General features: G+C 33.1%; 1 protein-coding gene across 8 annotated transcripts in view; it reads right to left on the bottom strand.

The window, feature by feature from the left end:
* ZNF280D (zinc finger protein 280D) overlaps positions 1-24,283 on the bottom strand; it is a 130,169-nt gene that overhangs the window by 18,583 nt on the left and 87,303 nt on the right. For 5 of the 8 annotated variants that reach the window (XM_027553917.1, XM_027553916.1, XM_027553918.1 and 2 more), the window contains 4 exons: positions 23,749-23,811; positions 19,459-19,577; positions 19,272-19,308; positions 6,758-6,803 (listed from right to left, as the gene is read on the bottom strand). In XM_027553917.1, coding sequence (XP_027409718.1) covers positions 6,758-6,803; positions 19,272-19,308; positions 19,459-19,577; positions 23,749-23,811 — 265 coding nt within the window. The other 3 variants (XM_027553919.1, XM_027553921.1, XM_027553920.1) reach the window with 3 other exon arrangements.

The following is a 24,283-nucleotide window of genomic DNA, read 5'->3' as shown; positions in this document are numbered from 1 at the left end:
AAATTTGGCATAATTATTTAGGGAGAGAAATACTGGCTTATATAAACTTCTATACATCTGCCATATCTATTCCATTATCATATCCTGGCCATGACCATTTTTTTATATAAGTATCCCTTTCTACCTTATCAAAATGTGATAATCTAGACCATGTCTAGTTTATTTTTAATAATAGCTTTATTGAGGTATAATTATCCAACTTGTTTTATTTCAATTAAGTTGAAACTTTCTTCTCTTGCAATGATATCATTCTTAATGTAAATATACCTGGTAATCAAAAACATTCACTCATGATGTACTATACCTGGTTTATAATAAAAAAGTAAAAAGGACTGTTTTACTTCTTTCATTCTCCATAGTATTTTAGACAACAGGATTTCCTAGTAACACTATAAATGTTTTGAACTTTACTATACAAATGAAACACAGAATATTTTTAATGATTAGCTATATGATTTTAATGTTTTTAGTTCAACTGAATTTAGAGTATTTCAGGATCTGAACTTCCAATAATTTCTTGTGATCCTTTGAGAGAAATTATTTTTTGTACAAAACATACATATGTAAAGTCACTCATGTATTTTATCACATTTTATAAAGCATTACCTATTAAACTATCAGTTTGGATACACATTAAAAAACATGTCCATTTAAAAAAGCATCATGATGAAATATGAAATTTTCATTATCACAAATTCTGTTTAAATTTTTCAAACCTTTGAAACCATTTTTTGAGTTGCAAATATTTAATTTCGTTGCATTTTTGCAAAAAGAATCCACAGGAAAAAAAACTAAAGACAAGGATTCTCTGGAATAAATAATCCAATCACAATTAACTAACTCACCATTAGACTGCTTTTAAAAGACTCAGCTTTAGAAAAATCTGTGCCCACCAGGTGAAAGACATACTTTAAAATTTGCATTTTGTTCTTGGATGGGCCTATGCTCTATTAAAATCATTTTACTTTATTAGAAATAGGTGGCTGCAATGAATTATAATTTTAATTCAATGGCATTTTCTTATTTTATTGCACATGCTTATATTACTAGCTTCTGAAATTTCTAACATTTAATTTTCTTGTCTTTTTCACACAATTAAAAAAATTATTTATTTAACTCTAAATTTCATAGTAATTCTACTCTAATAGTGTTAACATTAGATTTCAAGTAGCTGAAATTTTTTTTATACCAAACCTGTTACTCTTCCCTATAATTCTGATTAACCTTTACATTTACATGCATTTTTCTTCTTCTAAACAATAGACCACTTGAGTTTTTAGATATTATATTTAAAGAATTTTAGTATAAATTTTAAATACTTATTTTTAATTAACACATTCAGTATTATTTCACACTGAATATTGTTATGATATTTAACAAACAGGTCTACACAAATGTTTGTGTGAAAAATACAAGAATCAGTTACTATAAACAACAGAAAACTATATACCAGATTTCCAGACCAATGTGGTGAAAAAAGTAGTGAAAAATATTTTTTATATAAACAAGTGAGTAACAATAAATTTCACTGTTTTCAGTGAAGAAAGTATAAAGTTTCCTGGTAAGAAAACACTTTTTCAGAAAATTTTCACATTTCATCAAATCAATCTTATTTATGAAAGGTCAAATATATTAATAACTAACATCGGTATTACTTACCTTAGTGTTGTTAATAATGTAAAAAAATCACAAACATAGATTTGTAATTAATAATAACTTTCCCTTTTACTTAGCAGTAACGTGAAGTTACAAGCAATGAAAATGTGTCACCTTCCCTCATGACTGAACAAGGATCATAAAAAAAAAACAGAAGTGAGACCTTGTGTTTATGTTCCCTATGTGCATGACTCTAGGGTCACAGAAGGGCAGGGCTGGATGCTGTCTTTAATTACAGCTTTGAAATTATGCTCATCATGGATTACTTTGCATTAATTTTTGTTCTTAAAAATATAAATGAAAATGTTTATCTGATTATTAAATTTTTTTGAAGCCCCCTTAAATTTTTCGCCAGAGGTGAGGCCTTACTTGCCTCACTCTAATTCTGGCCCTGGTTGGGATGCTGCGGTTAGGAGGAAAGAGGAAAGTAGAGATGGTGGTCTAGAGAAGTAAATCCTTAACTACTATTAACAATCAGTCATAGTTCAAAAAAAGACAAATCAAAATACGGTTATATTAACAAATAATAATAAAATAAATACGAGATCAAATAGCTGAAAGAGCTGAAAATGGCTGCCTCTAAAGACCTGAATGGAAAAGGGTGAAGGAGATGAGTCACTACTTTTATGATAAACTATGCACACAAATTTTTAACTTTTAATTTGATAAAGATAAAATGTAATTTTACAAAGTCTCAAACTCTTATGTCTGAAAAACTTACAAAGCCAAGAAAAAAAAAAAAAAAAGAACCAAAACATAACACAAAAGAAAAACAAAGACCTTAGAAATTCTTTATGGATATCCCCAAGCAGCCTTAAAGGAATAGACCAATTTGTCATTTCATTAATGAAGTAACAGGGAACCCCTATTTTTATGTGTATGTTTGAATTGAGAAAAAAAATATTTTTAAAAAAGGGAGAAATACTTTTTCATGTGAACCTACCACAGCTGATACACTTAAAATATTGGATTATAAGTTTTTCATGTCTAATTGTCCTACTAGATTCTGACCACCTTGGGGACAGGGAAATAATTTTATTAATCTTTGCTGCCAATACAAATTCCTAGAACTTGCTATCCAGTGTTCCCTAATAGCCAAGGAAGGAAGCAAGGAAAGAGAAAGGAATCTGTACCTACCTTCTCTCTCTCAGCCTTTACTTAGTTATAATGAAACTAAACTAACTCTAAGACTACAGGGGAAGGGTTATGGTATACATATAGTGAGGATATGAAAGCAGTAGAATGTTGCAATGTATACAGAGCAGCAGAACAGAGGCTGTTTTAGAAAACCACTATACAATATGAATTCCCATATACAGTCTATATACTATGAAAGGAATTGATTTTGATGGAGAAAATGTAAAACTATACAAACGAAAATATGACAACAGGAAAATACTATTGAGTTTTAACACTGATTCCACTCCAGTGTATCAGATCAAAACCTTGAAGTTTGATCCAAGCTATCCTCCATATTACATGTGTACTTAAATGCCTGGGTCTATTAAGGGACTATCCACAGCACATATATGCTTGAAAGAAGTACCCAGACCAAACTGTTCTATGTAGCCTTCCATGTAATATGGCTTCCTTTAACTCTGCTTATGGCCTGCTAAATTTTTAGCATAAGCTTTTTTGCTTTTAATGAAAAAATAAATAAATAAACTTCAGGAAGTTTGTTGATGTATATGAAAAGGTTGGTTTTACTTGACACAGATGCAACAGGGCAATCAAAGGAAAGTAAGAGTCTGATGAGTTTATTCAACATGAATATATCAGGAAAGAGTCAATGGATGTTGTTAGAAATTATGAATTCATAGGTTTTTCTTTACGTCCATGCCTTTACATATTTGGAAAAAAGAGAGGCAAACCCTGTTGTCCCCAGGGCATAGGGGCCAACTGTGGCTGGGTGACAGAAGAAAACATTTCTATTCTACAGAGCCAGCTTGAAAACCTCAGGACAACAGAGAACATCATACCAACCCCTACCACCCACCACTAGGATGAAAAGAAAGTGAAAGTGTTAGCCTCTCAGTCATGTCTGACTCTTCCAACCCCATGGACTGTAGCCTGCCAGGCTCTTCTGTCCATGGAATTCTCCAGGCAAGAATACTGGAGTGGGTTGCCATTCCCTTCTCCAGGGGATCTTCCCAACCCAGAGACTGAACCCACATCTCCTGTACTGCAGACAGATTGATTACCATCTGAGTCACCAGGGAAGCCCACTAGGATAGCAAACATCAAATAATAAGCAAGAGCAGTACTGTTGGAAGAAAGGCAAGAGTGCAAAGAGAGAGAAAGAAAATCTCTATGGCTCAATCCCACAAAAAAAAGACTAAAGCTGAGTGTGGAGCAAGGATACTGAGGAAAAAAAAACCTCCAGTAACATAACTTCCACATTAAGCACAAGGAAATACTACAGGAATTGAACTTGGCAGTATATGAAGGGTAGCCATAGAGATAAAAAATAAACCCAAGTCAACTCACTACTGCTGCTGCCGATGCTAAGTCACTTCAGTTCATGTCCGACTCTGTGTGACCCCATAGACGGCAGCCCACCAAGCTCCGCCGTCCCTGGGATTCTCCAGGCAAGAACACTGGAGTGGGTTGCCAATTCCTTCTCCAATGCATGAAAGTGAAAAGTGAAAGTGAAGTCGCTCAGTCGTGTCCGACTCTTGGTGACCCCATGGACTTCAGCCTACCAGGCTCCTCCATCCATGGGATTTTCCAGGCAACAGTACTGGAGTGGGGTGTCACTACCTTCTCCCAACTCACTACTACGTGGACCAAATCTCACATTAATGGCCTAAGATGAGAAAAGGCATGCCCATTTTCAGATACTATTTATCTTAGTCCAACACATAATGCCTTGCTTTCAATCACACATTCACAGAAAATGCAAGGGGAAAAAATCTGTAATGTCAAAAGATAAAACAATCAGCAGAACCATACTTAGATATAACCCAGCTATTAGAACTACTAGAAAGAAAATTTTAAATTATTATGATTACTATGTTATATGCTTTGGTAGAAAAAGGAGGAAATATGCATGATCAGATGGAAACTTTATCAAAAAATCAGAAACTGTAATAACCAATGAAATGCTAGGGAAAATAACCCAAGCAAACCACAATGACAGAAAAGAAATGCAAAAATTTTTTGATGGGTTCATCAACGGACCTTAAACAACTGAAAAAAAAATGAATCAGTAAACAGGTCAACAGACAAAAATTACCCAAACTGAAACACTTAAAAAAAAAAAAAAAAAAGTATGGGGGGAGGTGAGGTGGGAGACTAGAACAGGGCATTTAAGAACAGGAATTAACATCAAATGGTATAACATGTGTGAAATTGAAACCCCAGAAGTAGAAGATACAGGACAGGGCAGAGAATACCAATCAGGATGAATGTCAAAAAAAATAGATAAACATATAAACAAACAAATGAACAAACCAGACTTAAGACACATCTTGTTCAAACTGATAAAAACTAAAGACAAAGACAAAAAACCTTGAGGGTAACCAAAGAAAATCATACTTACATACCCGTATAGAAACAAAGACAAAAATTATAGTAAGACATCTCATCAGAAAATATATAAGCCAAGAGACAATAAATGATGTCTGTAAACTGCTGAAAGAAAACAGTAAATCCAGAATTCTATACTCATCAAAAATTTATTTTCAAAAATGAAAAACAAAAGATTTTTTTGAAGGAAAAAAGCATGGAATAAATAATTACCAGTAGATCTGCAACATGAGATATTTCAAATGAAGTTTAGGCAAAAGGAATGTGATACCAGACAGAAACCAATAACTACATAAAGAAAGAGCAAGCCCTAGAAATGGTAAGAATAAAGGTGAATACGAAAATTGTTTAAGTATTTAATTGCTTTAAAAAAGACTAAAACAAAAATAGTAACACTGTATTGTCTTTGTAACCAGATTAAAAGTAAAATATATGATAACATTAGAAACAAGAAGAGCACACAAAATATCGACATCAAGAATAAAAGAGATTATCATTGCAGACCCAACAGACATCAAAATAATAAGGGACTACTAGAAACATTTGTATACATATAAATTCATAATAGATAAAATGTACCAATTCCTCAAAAACACAAACCAGTAACCAAGAAATCATATATCTAGTAAAGACATTTATTTGTAGCTAAAAATCTATCAAACAAAAGAAAACTTTCTGTAAAAGACAGCCACATGGGAGAAGGCTGGTACTGCCTAGGTTTCACTTATTTACTCTACAACATAGAAATGCTACTCAAAAAATAAATGCTGAACCTACCTTGCTTCACTTTTACTCAGAAAGAGACAAGCTATATTATGCAATATTTTAAGAACTGACATCAAGAAAGCAACTACAAAAGCAAAATTATTTCTACACTCATACATTAGACTGCCCAGTTTTGTTGTTGTTTAGTTGTTAAGTCATGTCCCATTCTTTTGTGACCCCGTGAACTGTAGCCCAGCCAGTCTCTTCTGCTCATGGCATTTCCCAGGCAAGAGTACCGGCGTGGGTTGCCGTTTCCTTGACAGGGAATTGTCCCAACCCAGAGATGGAACCTATGTCTCCTGAAGTACAGGTGGATTCTTTACCACTGAGCCACCAGAGAAGCCCAGACTGCCCAGTAAAAAATTTATATGATAACTCTGAGTGTTATATTCAGATTGCCTTTTTAAGATAGCTAAAATGTATTCAAAATATTTCTATATTAAAAATTATTTAAATCTTGAGTCTCAGAAAATAGAATTTCCTAAAAAGATTTTCCAATCTGTCAAATATGTGATATTTTAATGATTTCAGAATTTTTAAGTCATAAAATTATCTCCATTACTTACTAATTGAAATAAATAACAAGCATGTGAAACGTAATAATGTCTTTGTGAAAATAAACCACTTTATAATTTTACTGAGTTAGATATTTTTTAATGAAAACAAAAATCTCAATTATTTTTCTTTTTGATAACATGACAATAATTCCTAGGGATGTACACACACTGAATTGAAGTTTTATAAATCACACCAACAATACTTTCAATTGTATAAATCTTTAAGAGGTAGGAAATACAACATAATTTACCTCAGACACAGATTCTTGTTCCTTTGTGGGAGCTTCATTTTTTAATCTTGAAAACAAAATAAGTATTGAGCGTTTAATTTTATGTTTATAATATAGAAACAAGAAACAAATTTTTTGCATGCCTAAAATAATTTAAATGTAGATCCATATTAATGTACATTTATACTATAACAGTAAATTACCTCTATAATAAATACTTTAAGGGAAAAACAAAATGCACAAGAATAAATAGTAGGTTCAATATATGTTCTAAATAAATGAATACAGATAAATATTTCCTTCTCTAAAAACAAGAGCACTTAAGAAATGTTCTCCATGTTAAGTACAAATTCAAAAAAAGACATAACACATTAGCTATGTGACAAAAAGACATTACTCTTTAAAAAATGAAAGCAAGTTTATATGTCTAATATATATAACATGCATCAGTATTTACTACTAAAGGACTCAAAAAGTGAGAGAAAATAAATATTTTATCTATTAATAAAGTTTGAAATAGTAATGTGTCATTTCAATATATGTTACAACTAACTAACTTTAGAGGTAGTAAAATTACAGAAATAATTTAGAATTTTGAAGGATGCATTCTCTTAAAAATTCATAAGCATAGCTCAAATATTAAATATAAATCTGTAAACTTTTATTTCTAAAAAAATACTAACTGTAACATTACAATATTAATAAAGGCACATGTCATCTATAAAATCTTTTTAATATCAATTTAACATAAAAACTAGCTTTGTTTTAAATTGCTGATAACTATTTGATGATATATTGAACAATTTTAGTCTGAGTATGTAGAATGTCCACCTGATCAGAAATGTTATTAATAAATAGTTAAGTGATTCATAACTTAATAAAGGCTTAAACTGTACTTAAGGATTAACATATTCAACATAAGCAACAACTATACTGACTTAAATTTCATGGACAAAAATGAAGACATCGGAGAAGGAAACGGCACCCCACTCCAGTACTCTTGCCTGGAAATTCCCATGGACGGAGGAGCCTGGTAGGCTGCAGTCCATGGGGTCGCTAGGAGTCGGACACGACTGAGCGACTTCACTTTGACTTTTCACTTTCATGCATTGGAGGAGGAAATGGCAACCCACTCCAGTGTTCTTGCCTGGAGAATCCCATGGACAGAGGAGCCTGGTGGGCTGCCATCTATGGGGTCGCACAGAGTCGGACATGACTGAAGCGACTTAGCAGCAGCAGCAGTAGGACAGACATTATCAACCATCCTAAAAGCTAATCCCATAGTTATTTAACGAAATATGGAGTTGGCAAACACCCCTCCTTGTCCATTCTCCAAGGGCACATTAAAAAAACTAGGTTTATAGATGCTATTTTTCTAGATATTAATAACTAAGCAAAATTACTTAAGCACATTTTAGTTATTACATGAAGATGTAAATAATTTAAAACAGGACAAGTCCTTTTAGTTGAAGTACTATATGGCAGTGTTTACAGTAATTTTCAACTAATTCTGCTAAAAAAAATCTAAATGAATAAAATTTGCACAAAAAAGTGACAAAATACATAAATGTCTATCATTTCCAGGTTAAAGGTTTTGTAATTCTCTCAGGTATTTAATTGTGAACAAGAGTATTCATACAGGTGAAATAATATAACTATTGGTTATAAAATAGTTTAAAAATATTTCATAAAAGAATTCTCCTTTTCAGCTTATTACTGGAAATGTTATCAAAGACTGATCTCAAATTCTTGCAAAAGAAACATTACCATGCTAATCATTTTCACATATAGCTATTCTAATAAACTGATTTTATGCAGCAATTAAAATGAAAGCTATTAAGCATGTGTTACTATTATTGTTGGTATTTCAACTGGGGAAACTGAATTTTCTTAATATCTCTGCAAAGGAGGTTGGTGACAGGTTTTTATTACTCTTCATTTTACTGGCTAAGAAACTGGTAGATGAGAATAAAATAAATTATTGAAATAACTAGCAATAAGAGGCTTATGTTCCCAATCTTGTTTTGTGGCTTTAACCATACTGGTATTCTGCTTAAGGGACAGAATTGTAATAACCAGTGAAAATATTAGAAAAACAAATCTAAAAAATTAGAAAAAGCACACTACATGAAATTTCATTGAATTACAAAATTCATCATTAAAATGTACACCACAATCTTGTAAGTACAAAAGCATACTTGAGATCAATAAATTTTTAAACAACTACTAATACATCACTAACATTTTGAAAAGAAAAAATGTTCTTACCTTTAATCTTACTCATTAAAGATGCCTGCTGAAATAGTCATCATTTGAGATATTCAATTGCTTGGTAGAAGACAGTGAAATTTGCTAAGCTCAAAGTTCTGAGCTAATGACCTGCCATTAGATAATTACACTTTTCACCTGTGAATTCTGCAATATTTTAAAATAAATTTTGCATAGCATTCAAAACAAACACTATTTAAGATTCCAATGTTAAGGAAACAGAAGGACTGGTCATCATGGATTTCAATAACTACCACTAGAGATCAAGATTGTAAATGATTTTTCTTTGCTATGTAAACCTACTTTCCCCTTAAAGTTCAAAATGAAATAAATGTCCCTACTTGCAATTTTTCTGCAGATGACATGACCAATCCAAAGTTACAGGTAAATTACATCACTGTGTTCATTTGAGGTTTCATTCACTATAAACATACCATGAAGTAGAGGGAAGTGTTATAAGGGGGGAAATGCTTGTATTCATTTCTGTCAGACCACATTCTTTTCTTCTAACACCACTTAAAAGTCAAAAATTTTATTACTGATTTTTAAAATGTAATCTTTAAAAATATTTATAAGCAACTAAAAAAGCTGAAAGGAGGTTTACAACAAGCCAGTAGTAAAGTCAACCAGTTCTCAAGACCTTCCACTTACATATTCACACTAACCATCCACAAATAAAACACCCAGTGCACCATTCTCATAGTTCATTCTGAGAGGTGTTAACAGATGTGTGGAAAGGATGATCTAAACATTTACCAGGTCGCACATACATCAGGTACTGTGCTAAGAGTTTCAATCCAAAGTTGTCAAGGAAATGCACTGAAGCGAATGTTTACAGAACTGTGAAGTGTTCAAAAGGAGAGACATCTATATTGTGGCTATACAAAGGACTGAGACATTATGAAGGGGAAAGATGCAAGAAAGCAGTGAAGATACTACAGTGAACGTGGTTTTGCAGGAGGAGGTGAGGCTAGCAAAGCAGGGAAAGGCAAGTCAAGGCAGAGAAAAAACAAAGGAATATGACAAGACGATGATGATATAATACTGAGTGACCTCATGACTAGAAGGTAGGGAACAAGAAAGAGTAGTCAATGATGCAACTGAAGAAACAGCAAGGACTACTTTAGGAAAGGTCTTGAGTGTCACAGTAAAGTGTGCTAAGAACTTCATTCTAAGGTTAATAAGAAAGTATGATCAGATTTGTGCATCAGGAAAAGAAAAAGGCAGTATCAGAAGAGGATAAGCTCCAGTCAAGGAGCCCAGATAAGAGACATTTAATGACTGAATAAAGAACAACAAAGTGGCTAAGCTGTTTTTGTTTTTAATGAAAACATGGGATGTAGTTTTTGACTCAAAAAAAAAATAATGGTTAGACACACAAAGTTGTCAATGAAAAAGCCACAGAAATTGGGAAGTCACACAGCATCTCAACTGGGCTTCCCTGGTGGCTGTAAGTAAAGAATCTGCCTGCAATGCAGGAGACCTGGGTTTGATCTCTGGATTGAGAAGATCCCATGAAGGGACTGGCAACCCACTCCAGTACTTTTGCCTGGAGAATCCCCATGGACAGAGGAGCCTAGCGGGCTGCATTCCATGGGGTCTCAAAAGAGTCAGATGTGACTGAGTGACTAAGCACAGCACGGCATACCACAACTACAAATAGTTTAAAGTCACTGGCACTCCTAATGCTTGCTTACTCAGATATGATCAGGCAAGAATACTGGAGTGGGTTGTCATTCCCTTCTCAAGGGGATCTTCCTGACCCAGGGAATGAACCTGGGTCTCTGGCATTGCAGGCAGATTCTTTACCGTCTGAGCTACCAAAGAATCCAGTCTTACTAAAGAGACTAATTTATGCCTAATTTGTTTGCTGAAATGTCCTACTGTCCATGTATCATAGAAATACTACTCTAAGATTGGGAAGCTAGATTTAGATTCTGATTCCAATGTTACAACTGTACCAGTTGTTGCCTACCCTTCTGGGGAAACAAAGGGCCTTCACTTTGAAGCTCAAGCCCATCCATACACTCATGGAGAGTAAACAAGGCAGGAAAGTACATTTGGAACCACAAGCACAATCAGGGAAGCAATAGGCTATAGTACTTTTTAGTTTAGTCTCTCAAGACAGACGACCATAATTTAAATTGAGGCTCTTAACAGCTATGTGACTTTGGGCAAATGACTTAACCTGTATCTCAGCTGTCTCATCCATAAAATTGGGACAAGAACAGTGTATATCTCACTGGTTTGTGAGAATTAAACAAATAAATGTAAAAGACACAGTGTATGTACTTAATGTTAGCTATTATTACAACCATGGGTTGAGGTCAGGAATCAATCTTACTGTCTAGAATATGAGTGTGCTACACAGGCTCTTCAAGTTTTTTACCTAAATATCTTCTATATTTTGAGATTCTTCTGCCATACTTCCCCCTTCCTCAAACAAAATATATTAGGTATTCATTTTCATTGCTCATTCATCAATTTACTCTAGTATGAAATTATCTACCCTTTTCTAAAGACATGGGTATGATTTGGTCACCAGGGAAGATAAGAGTAAAAAATCATTTCAGGTGGACAGAGGAAAGAACCAGGTAAAGACAAAGAATTAAGAAAAACAAAATATTTATATGTAATAACATGAAGCAAAAGATAAGACCCTCAGTGGAGGCAGATTCTAATACCTATTTGGGCTATAATTTTACTTCATTTTTTAAGAATTTTATGACAATATTGAATTAGGCCCTGAATACTTATAATGCATATACAAACTATCCTCAGAATCAGGAAACTGAAAAAATGGTAGTAAACACAGAAACACTGATAGAAGTCGGTAGAGTTTGCCCTAAATGAAGGATGACACCAAATCTCATTTATCTTTCCCTTTCAATGGGTCTCCCATCATTTCCTGATTAACAGCTATCACAGGCAGAAGTCTGAAATGCCAGAAACCACTGTGTTTTGATACACAGCTTCTACTTACTAACTTGCAATTATATACCAGGGGCAAGTATATTGTATCCACTTTGAAAAGGAAACCCAACTTTACAGTTACTAAAGATCTGATTTGAGACAGTAATGAGATAATAACATCCATGGTAGGATAAAATAATCTAAGGGTATGACCCTTTATTATCTCCAATCCCAGTTATATTTCAAAAGTTTAGAGAAAGAAAAAAGCCCAAAATAAATTCTGTGTATCTCATAGATGAAATCAGTTTTTTTTTCCCTGCTAAACTAAATATATGAAATATGACACTGACAATTTTGAACATTTAAAATGCCTAGTGACTTGGATTATGATCAATAATTCCTCCAAGTAAGTTCAGAACTTCAGAGGAAAATAATGGAATGACTCTTTACAAATTCAATGGAAATAAAGTTAGTAGAAGTAAACATTTTTTAACAGATATATTATTTTCAAATATAAAACTTATTTTTAAAAGGGTGCCATTCTGCTTCTAAAAGTACTATCTGTTTGCATTTATGAAAGTTAATGACACTGGTTTAGCTGACAACGGTATAATAAAATGATATTTCTCTTTGGAACAAGTCCTATTCTCTTCTGGTACAGCATTTCACAAAAATCATATAATGATATATATACATGTATTGGGGGTTTAACTAATTATGAAATCAGTTTACTGTGTGGCCCTGTGAAGATGTGGATTCCGTGTCTCCATTTCCGATTGCCTATCCTGCAGTTATTCTGGTGGCATGAACTATATCTTTTTCATGTTTCAAATTCCAGCACTTGACAAAGAGTCTTGCACACTGAAGGCAGGGAATCAATGTTTGGTATCAATGAATATGTGAATAATAATATCTATATTATACTATGAAAGAGCCATGTAGTTACCACTGATGTTAAATATAAAGTTTAGTAGCCAGAAATACGAGAAATTCAGTTTCAAGGAAAGTCAGCTTTATGTTTCCATTTTTCCTAGTACTCTTTATATTAGGGGAATTTAATCAAATATAAAACATTTTAATCTATAAAACACATTTTACCTCTTTCAAATCCTCAAAATAATCATGTACAGATTATTTACATGATGAATAAACTGAACTTGAACATGAAATGAGAGAGCTTGAACTTGAATTATGTAACTTGAACATGAAGTGAGACAGCTGGGTTTTGAACTCTGATATTTGGACTCCGGTCAGTGCCTTTACATTATACTCTGCTTAGAACACAACTGGAAGTCATTGAGAGAACTAAAACAACTTTGATAGTCACTTCAAATTGTGGCTTTTAGGACATTTATTTCAGTCAATAAACACACACTTTGGCTAAATAGCCAAGTTTTCCAAGCTTGATTTATTACGGCCTTACTATGGATTCTTATGCTCTGAAGACTGCTAAAGAGAAAATCCTATTCTCAACTTTTTGTCAAGAAAACAAATGTTGCAAAATTTAAAATTTTACTTCCAATCTATGTTATAATTAATCTATCTTGGTAGATATATAGAAGAAGATGAAGAAAGGGAAAAATACAATAGGAGATTAACACATAGAAAAGGGCAATTCCATGATTGAGTTACAATGTCACATATGAGAAAAGTAGGTTTATAAAAATATTTCAAAGGTCTACAAAAGGAGGAGCCCCTTTACTATTGATAGCTAGCATAGTTACACATTTTCATAAACTTAGTAATACTAGGTAAGTAACCAAGATGATTCAAAATGATTAATAATTAAAAGGTTTTCTTTAAAAAAGAGCTTCTATAAGCTCAAAAAAAAAAAAAAAAGCTGTCCTTTTAAACAGAGATTACATACTAGTTTACAACAAGGGTGTTTGTTGTTTCACAGTCTTTAGACAGGAAAAGTCAGAAGTACAATCAAATTCTAAAATTTGAGAATTATATAAAGCACAAGTGAACACTGCAATAAATGCCATCCATCCAGCAGTTTGGAGGAATATACTCCAAGATCCGTGAACTATCAACCCAAATTACAAATAACTGTACAGATGGATTGCTACTGAAACTCTCAATAATGAGATTTCACTGATACGCAGTTCCCAGTCTCCTGAAAGTAGTAGCTGTAATAACATTATTAACAGCAGTAACAGCTGGAGCAGCAGCAGGAACAGCAGTAACTAGAAGTGGTAATAGCACCAGCAGCAGTAGAGCAACAATGGCACCAAGAGCATGCATTTATTGAATGATTACTTTTAGTCAGAATAGTGCCAAATAATTTTAATTATTTAAATAATTTAAATTAATAATTTAATGTCCACAGATTATCTCTATTTCTTATAGCCACCCTGCAAGACTGTTACATAAATTTCACAAACAAGGAAGATAAAGTGAAGTAATTTTCACAAGGCTACAGAGCTGGTTAGATACACAACTAGGATTTAAACCCAGAGCTGCCTTATTTCAAAGCTGTACTACTTTCTCAACACTATACAGAAGTAAGGATAAAGATACCTTTCAGTGTGGAAGATTAAAAACAGTAGGTTCCTACACTTCAATAAATGATATAGAAAAAGAGAAGCATAATAGCTTCTCCATGTTTGTAGAGGAAGGTAAGCTCTTCCAGGTGGATAAGTACCAAAGAGATTAGAGTGAGGCTCTACAAGGATCTCAAAACCAGCAAGGGAGGCTGAAAATATGAAATGAACTATATAGTGTGGCAGTATAATTTAGGGGAAACTAAGACAGGTGAACCTAGGAGCATTCATAACCATTCCTTAAAAAATACAAGTTTATTGAGCTTTAGACACTAAAAATCTAATGTTATAACTAATACATGATTCAGATGACTGGCTCTTAAGAAATATTTACTGGGTTAGGTACACTTAATATAAATGATTTGTGAAAATGGTATGAGGAGTTAGAATGAAAAGCAGGCTGAAGATTAGGATAATTCTATCTGAATAAAATGCAGACAGAGGTGAAATCATGAAAAGTTGTAAGAAGAAGATAAATTTACACTTACATAGTGCTGCTTCCTATGTGCCAATCATTTTCTAAATACCATATACATATATTAACTCACTTAATTCCCTCTACAGTTTATGAACAGGTAGTTGTTTATATGTATTTTACAAATGGGAAATGAGGCACAGGAATCTGTAACCTACCCAAAGTCACACATGTTGTGATAAACAGCAGGGTAGGAACTCCAAACTAGGCAACCAACTGCAGAGCCTGTGCTTACTATACCATACTGTACCTTTAAGGGTCTGAGAGGGTTTAAAATGAAGCTGGGTTTCAAATCATCTAATCTTTCTGTCAAAGACAACCTCCTGAGGCTGTTTAAATAGGAAGTAAAACTTTACTACATAGGAAACTCCTTAACAGATAATATAAAAGGCTGAAAATAAGTCTCAAGAAAAGTAGGTGAGTGGGTAGACTGATAAGCTAAGCATAAAGAGTTACAGATAGAAGCCAGAAATAAATGAAAGATTCTTAAGCTTCTTAGTGTTAAATCATGTAAAGTAACCATACTCTCCAACAAAAAAAAATCCCTTACTGTTGTAATCAGAGGCAGAATAAACTATTAACTGGTCTCTGTTATGCAGTTAATAGATTTTACAAACATAATAAGGAGGTTATCATTTTCCTGATAAAATTTCTAAAAATATGAAAATGTATATTGCTAGCATCTATTTACAAACTCTATCTTACAAATGATTCATAACCTAAGTGAAATGTCTAGAAACCCATCTTGGGCAACACCCTACACAGCTGCTTTTTATTTCCCAGTTCATAAAATCTGAAGGACTCCAGATGAGTATTCCACACACTATTCCAAGGAGATTAAGAAGTTCATAATTATTCAAAGAAAAAAATTCTAAGGTCAAATAAATATTTCTCTTAGGGGGCTTCCCTGGTAGCTCAGACAGTAAAGAATCTGCCCACAGCGCAGGAGACCTGGGTTCAATCCCTGGGTTGAGAAGATCCCCTGGAGGAGGAATTGGCAAACCACTCCAGTACTACTGCCTGGAGAATTCCATGGACAGAGGAGCCTGGAAGGCTACAGTTCATCAGACACGAATGAGCAACTAACACTTTCACTTCATTTTTTCACTTTAGACATTCACAAGCCACATACAGCATGAAAAATTCCATGTCAAAGAATCAGTTTAACTTTAACTTGCATTGCTTAAATTTATTTGACCATGGAAAATTTCCCCCCAACTTAATAAATTATGGACATTAGTTCTACAGTACAGAACTTGGGAAAAACTGACCTAATTACTTTCTTTAATATAAGTGTAAGAGAACTACTTTTATAAGAGTACATGAAGGAGTTAAATGTGCTAAGGAATAACATGAACATTTAATTTTCTCAAGGTCACAGAGTCCCTATTTCTGCTAATGGGGATAAGGATACATAGTAGCATTCTAAATTCATCTCATCATAAGAACAAATAACGGAATGTAAGAATAACCAATATTGAAAAACAGAATCTCAGAACTCTGAAACAATCAGCACTCACATTTTACAAACAGGTTAACTGAGGGTCTCAAAATAGCAATGGACTTAACCTGAGCCAATTTCACGTTTTATTTAATGGTAACCAAAAGCACACATGCATGCAATGGTAATTTCTGATCAGGTGAATAAAATAGTCAGAATAACCTGATAGCAAGGCGGGATTAGGCTCAAGATAAAACTTGTTAGCACAAAATTAAAATTTGACCAACTGCCTATAATGAACACGTTTTTGTACTAACTGCCTAAGGTGTTTTATTTGAACCATTATTTTTAAATGAAGTTATCCGTGATAGAACTTTAAGAACTTAAACTTGAAGAAAATGAATCTGATATTATAAGATACAGTCCTATGGAAGAACACAAATCGGTACTCCCACATCATTATACCAAGAATACAATTTCTCATATTTTTTTTAACTATAGCCAAGGTAGAACAAATATACATAAATGAAAAAGGAACTTAAGTTAAAAATGTAAAGTTTGTTTCTGGGGAAAATTTAAAAATTTTTTAAAAAACTGAGTAGAATAGAGGGTGAAATGACAAAACCTCCTAGAGACAAGTAAGGAAACAAAGCATTAACGCCAAATCCACCTACTAAGAGGCCATTTTCAGAGCTTTTGAAAAATTATTCATTTACAGTAAAAATTAGTTTGGAAATTTTAAATTAATGGGTTCAAATTTTCTATCATTAATAGCAAGAAGCACATTACAGAATAAGTAGTCATCTAAATTGGCTTCAAATCTGTTTCAAAATAAAACTGAAGAAGTTCTGATTTTACAGTAAAAAACATGATTGAGTCACACTTTCAGAGCCTGCCTAACCCTTATGACAAATAAGATCATAAAAGGTACTTTGTGTGTCTTTAAAATTCAGTAAACTAGTATAATATAAAGAAATGACCTTTCAGTTGTGCTGGGGGAAAAAAATGCAAGATTCACTAAGTAGATACAGCTCTCAGTGTGCAGGCCAAGTAATAGGACTTCCATGAAACAACAAAAGCAATGCTATTTATATGATTAAATCTATACCTTTTATCTGAAATCCTTTATTAGTAAATAATTCCTGAGGCACTTAAACAATATAATTTTTATTAAAAGAAAATAATACCATCAAAACTGTTCATTAGAGCTATAGTCCATGTAAGTAAAATAAACAAAAGTCAAATTTTTGAAATATATTTATGTAGAAATACATTTTATATATGATAGAAACAAATGGATTATTGGCCTCCATAGTTTTTAATATTAACATTACCAGATGAACTATTAAAATGGCTAAATAGATATTATGTATTAGATGTACAAATATATAACTTTAAAACGTGTTTTAAGGTCTGGAAGAAGAGGTGTTGTCAATTCTTTATACCTTAGAATTCACAATTATTAAGACAATATTAATAATAATAATTCTGAAATAAGAAAGAACATATTATAATGTTTAATGGTCTGAACAACATCCAAATTAAATTAAAAAGCTATAAATAAGCAGCTATAGGAAATCTGTAGAGAATTCTAGGGGATATTTTGAAGTTCTTAACAAAACAAAGCAAACACTGAACAACATTTTTAAAGAAAAGAATATAAAAATAGACATCAATAAATTTGGAGAACATAAAACCAATCTATTAAAATTAAAATTAATTTTTTTAAAATAAAAAATTTGATAATTGATATTGCTGAAAAACTATAAACTTACTCCTGGGTAATATATTTTAAATAACAATAAAAGCAAGTAAAATTTTGGAACATAATTGTAGAGACCTGTTGTTCCAAGGACATGAAAATAAGCATTTCCTAATAACCAGAGCTTTTGTACTCCTTGGATGTAGTCATGCTAGAGAAAGATTAAAGGGCAGCAGCCAAAATGACTAAACTTCAACCAGAACGTTGAAGCACAGATTTTATTTTTTGGCCAGAAGTGACCCACAAGCTTAAGATCAAGAGCCAAAGCCCCCAGTGGGAAGCTATGCTCAACTGGTGGGCCTTGAGACCATCACTGGCTATATCAGCATCAGCCTTATGGAAGGCCAGCCATGAAGGATGGGAGTCTTCCCAAGATCGGATTTCCTGAGACCACAACCTAGAGCAGGCCCCACAGTCAAATTAGTCACATTCCTTGGAAAGAGAGAACAGGCATCAGTTGTGTTCATCGAAGGGGGACACTGTCCAGGTGTACCCTGGACATTTTTTGAAATCTCTGGGCTGCTTCTCCATCTGAAAAATAAGAAAAATAGCACAATGACAGACAACGAATGAGGAAAAGACAATCGTCCGGCCTAAAAACTTAAGATTTATAAGAAATTACAAAAGCAGACAAAACAGACAAAAAGACAGACAGCCATATCTTTTGGAACGTATTATTCTGAAGGCAAGTACAGCAGAGAAAAACACAAATTATTTTAAGCAAAGAAATGACCAAAGCAACAAAAGTTATTTTTGGAGAGAGCCAACTGGAGAAAAAAAGAAAAAATGAATGTTAAGATATGTCAACCTGACACAAAGATAAGGTGGAATAAGAACCTAGTCCCATTTGAAGCTGAAAAGAGCTGAATAATGAGAGCTAATGTCATGAACTTGGCTGCTTAACTGCCTTTGTGTAAGAAAACATCTCAGAACTTTGAACTTAGGAAATTCCAACTTGTCTTGCACCAGGTCACGAGCTCCAAAGAGCAGGAACCTATTTCAACAAGCAGCTTTAAAAAAAAAAAAAAAAAAAACTTTAATATTTTTCATTTCTATTAATGATACGTTTAAAAATGCAGTAGTGCTAAAATCCATCAAAGTAAAATGCACTGAATAAAAATTAAACTTACTCAGAAAGATGTTCAGAAGTTGGGATACAAACAGAAACTGAAATTAGAAGAAAAGTTTTATATTTAAAACAGCATATGAAATATGATGAGTGAGAAAAACGATTTAGTAAAGAGAACATACTGTGGCTGACCAAAAATACTAGAATAAATAGCAAAAATCTGAAGTAACACAATTATATATACATACCTTTCTCTATTACAACTTGACAAGCATGAGTTTCATGTTGACTTAAGTGTGTAGCCATATTATCTAAGCCAGAAACATCAGTTAGGAAATCACAATTAAGGCACACTAGAGTAATGCCCCTATAAAAAACAAAGCAAATAGTATAAAAGAAAACATTTTTATCTTTTATGAAAACCTACATACCAGCTCAATGAATAGTTTTTCACGATTTGCTCTTTGTGTCATAACGATCACTCCAATTTTTGTTATATAAACCTGAGAGAACTGAAATGATTCTTTAGAAAATGGCATGAAAGTGTCTGTCACTCTTCATATTCAAATTATACTACCATTTACTGACAGAAAGTATTTTCGTTTTATAAACTTTTCTCCCTCATACCAGTTACTAATAGCTAAAAAGTCGAGACCTACAGTCTAGTCTTGGTTGCACTAACATGTGTCACTTTGACAAGTCACAATCTATCTGTGCCTATGTGTGTGTTAGTTGCTTAGTCATGTCCAACCCTTTGCAACCCCATGGGACTATAGCCCGTCAGGCTTCTCCGTCCATGGAATTCTCCAGGCAAGAATGAATACTGGAGTGGGTTGCCACTTCCTTCTCCATGGGTTCTTCCTGACCTAGGGATTGAATCCCAGTTTCCCGCATTAGCAAGCATATTTTTTACCGTCTAAAACACCAGGGAAGCCTGTGCCCATCTTCAAAACAAAAGTATAGTATACATAAATGTACAATATATATACAGGTCAATATATATTTACTAAGGTTGCATTTCGGAGAAGGCAATGGCAACCCACTCCAGTACTCTTGCCTGGAAAATCCCATGGGCGGAGGAGCCTGGTAGGCTGCAGTCCATGGGGTCGCTAAGAGTCGGACACGATTGAGAGACTTCACTTTCACTTTTCACTTTCATGCACTGGAGAAGGAAATGGCAACCCACTCCAGTGTTCTTGCCTGGAGAATCCCAGGGACGGGGGAGCCTGGTCGGCTGCCATCTATGGGGTTGCACAGAGTCAGACACAACTGAAGCAACTTAGCAGCAGCAGCAGCAGCAGCATACTACTAGTATATTGTATTGTGAATATAATGATGACTAAAAAATATAGTCTGTCTCTAGTAGAACACTGATCTAGTGTTTATCTAGGAGAGGAAAAAATTAGAAATGAGAAGGTTCTAAAAATATATCATGTAATAGATGCTACCATTGCATGGTGTTGCCGTTTAGTTGCTAAGTCATGTCTGACTCTTTGTGACCCCATGGACTACAGCCCACCAAACTTCTCTGTCCATGGAATTTCCCCGTCAAGAATACTGGAGTGGGTTGTCATTTTCTTCTCCAGGGTATCTTTCTGACCCAGGGATTGAATCCACGCCTCCTGCTTGGCAGGCGGGTTCTTTACCACTGAACCACTTATCATTGTATACTATGTGTTAAAGATTTTCACATACATAATTTAGTTTATTCTCACCACAAGCATCCAAGGTTGGTATGGTACTCATGTAACAATTAACTGAAGGGCTAAGTCACTACTAAAGTCCAAAGTCTGAGTTCTTTAGCATCCCAGTAATGTCAACTGGCCCACTTGCTTGAACCTAAACTACTGGTTCCCTTAACAAAACGTCACTGGGTAATGTAGTTCTTAAATGAAATATGTAGTGATTATAAATTTTCAAAAAGGTTAGGAAACAATTCCCATAGTCATCAATACTTTTTGCTGAATTCAGCAATAGTTTTTACAGTTATTGAATCAAACTGTGTAGCATTTGCTATTTGAAGTATTTAAACACAATTTCATATTATAGTATGTAAAATTAAGACTCTAACTTAAAATGTGCTTAAACATTTTAATTTAGTTTAAAATATTATTAAGCCTGCAAAAATATGTGACTGTTTCAGAGAACTTAGAAAACCACTATGTTTATTATGTTGTTTAGAGTTAAGCACATGGGAGCTTGTGGATCAAGCATCTGAAGAACTATTTAAAAGAAAATCAAATAAGATTTAACATATAAATGACGTTAAATTGTTTAAAGGTAATTGAAGTACAAATGAAACTAATAAAATTTAGTCTGTTCAGCTTAAATGAAATTTATCAAACTCTTCTATCAGTATAAATAATACTCATCCTTGAAAACCAAGTAACTTAACACCTATGTAAATCATTCCAAGTAAAGTAATCTCACTCCTCTTTGAAAAAAGTAACCCTCAGTGCACTTATTAAATTCCCTCTTGATTTGTTGTGGTTATTTACATTCACCTCTTATCTCCCACCAATAAAATGCACCTTCTCTGAAGGTTGGTTCCAAGACTTCCTCATTATTACTATTATCTTTACAGAGTCTGCTATATTACAGACCTAATATGTAGTAAATATATAAAAAATGAATATTCCATTCCAATAAAAGAATAATTACAAAAACTACTGTTCTATGTAGTTGTAAGTTTATATGTTCCATTCACAGAAATTGACAAATTTTCAACCTGAGAACTATTCAAGTTGAGAGAAAAACATCCCAGAACTTTAAAATCACGTAAGTCATTTTTTAAAAACCAAACACACAATGGAGCTTCACAACAGTGAGGTAAAAATCAAACAAAACCTCTTCTGAATGTAATAACACTCTTCATTCTTATAAGAATTTTCAATATAAGCAACACCTAATATGACTTAATCTATTGCCTTGAAGTTAGTAAATGTTTTAAAATTGGTACTAATATATTTTTTAAAACAATCAAATTTTCCTCTCCCTGTGAACCACTGTTCCAAAATAATCAATGGGACCTATTGCCAAATATGTCATTTTAAATATATCATTAATTTATTCAACAAATATCTACCAAATGCCTAATTACTATCAATGCCTTACAAAAATAAAAATCCAAACCACACACATTCTAGTGAGAGGACACAGAAAATAAAGTACACAGTATATGAGATGATGAAAGATAATCCAGAAAAAAATGATCCATAAAGGGGAGATAAAAGACTCTAGGGTAAAGCATAGGAGAGAGGATACAACAGAAGACCCAAAAGCGATAAAGGAGCTAACCATACAGAAGTCTGGGGAAGAGCAAACTAGTCACAGAGAATAGTAAGTACAAAGGCTCTGAGACATAGTATCATCCTCTCTTCCAGATTTTCCACTAACCCAACATATCAAAACCAGTACTGGTTAACCATATCTGTATATATTAGCTTGGTGCAGCAAAGATACTGATATTTCAAGTAGCATTGGCAAGCTAGACAAAATAATTAAGAGCAGTGGGTTCTAAACAATGCAGAAGAATATGAAAAACACGGTGCTCAGTGGATTCTGAATTAAGCGTGTGGTAAAACCAATGTTTTTAGAAATATTCACCAACAGTTCTTTCTGCAAAGTAAGCAAGTAGCACACTTTCCTTAATCTGAAAAAGTAAAATTTAAAATGACTATGTACTAATTTCAAGAATTTCAGCGGCTTAAGAAATTTACTTCAAAACTGAAAAAGTGTCACTTTATTGCATATTTTAGGCCTCTTTTCACTATTCAAATATTATTGGAAAGCCCTACTTTTTGTTCTCATTTTACAATGCAAATACATGAAAGCTTCATTTTGATACCACTGGTCACCGCTGAAACAAATTTAGTGACAGAATATAGACTAATCCGGTACTTTGTAAAACAGTCTAGCAGTTCCTCAAAAGTTCAACATAGAGTTACCATATAACCCAGCAATTCTAATCCTAGATACATAACTAAAGAAAAATGAAAAGATATGTCCAGACAAAAATAATACACAAACGTTCATAACATCAGTATTTATAATGGCTTCAAATTTAAAATAACCTAAATGGATAAACAAACTATAATATACATACAATAGAATACTATTCAGCAATAAGAAAAAGAAGCACTGACATACACAACAATATGGATAACTCTTAAAAACATGCTAAATGGAAGACACAAAGGATCATATATTTTATCATTCCATTCACATGAAATGTCCAGAATAGACAAATCTATATAGACAGAAAGTAGATTAGCAGTTGCTTAAGGATAAAAGGAGTTGGAAGGAAATAAACATAACCACTAATGAGTACAGAGTGTCTTCCTCAAGTGACAAAAATGTACTAAAATTAACTGTGGTGACTGTACAACCCTGTGAATATACCCAAAACTATTAATTGTACAACTTAAACACATGGATTGCATGATATATGAACTGTATCTTGATAAAAATGCTATATATAGCATATTTAAGTCATATAATTTTTCAACAGAAAAAAATTTAAAAGATCAACTAGTTACCTGAGATCTTCTGAATACTTCTTAAAGATACAAAACCTTTTACTTGGACGATTACTATGAAAGCTGAAAGAGACAAAATAGATTTTATTAATTCTACTATATGGTAAGTCATATTAATTTATAGCTATACATCAAGTCTATACTTAAATTTCTAGTTTTGAATAAAATATGATATAAATAATACTGTTTAATTCAGTATTTTAACATAAAGTTATCCATTTTCCAGTGAAATGTATTTTACTAAGCATATTCTCATTTGATCAGTACCATACTTTCACATACTCAAGAGTATAAGAAAAAAGTCACATGAAATTCTTTTTTTGAATTGTTAAAAGAATTGAAAACAATTTAAAATTTTGTTAATAACATTTTTGCCCATAACATGAACAATTACCAATAATAATCATTTAGAAAAATCTTCTTCTAACTTAACATGTTTGTGTTGAGGAAGGGGAGAAGAACCCAAATATCTTGGAAGTAACAGTACTTGAGCTAAAGGCCACTGTATACCATTTGTAAAATCAAGCATTTAGAG

Source organism: Bos indicus x Bos taurus, chromosome 10, assembly GCF_003369695.1.
Source record: "Bos indicus x Bos taurus breed Angus x Brahman F1 hybrid chromosome 10, Bos_hybrid_MaternalHap_v2.0, whole genome shotgun sequence".
Lineage (NCBI taxonomy): Eukaryota > Metazoa > Chordata > Mammalia > Artiodactyla > Bovidae > Bos > Bos indicus x Bos taurus.
Note: the sequence above shows the minus strand (reverse complement) of the source record. Positions and strands in the feature narration are given on the sequence as shown.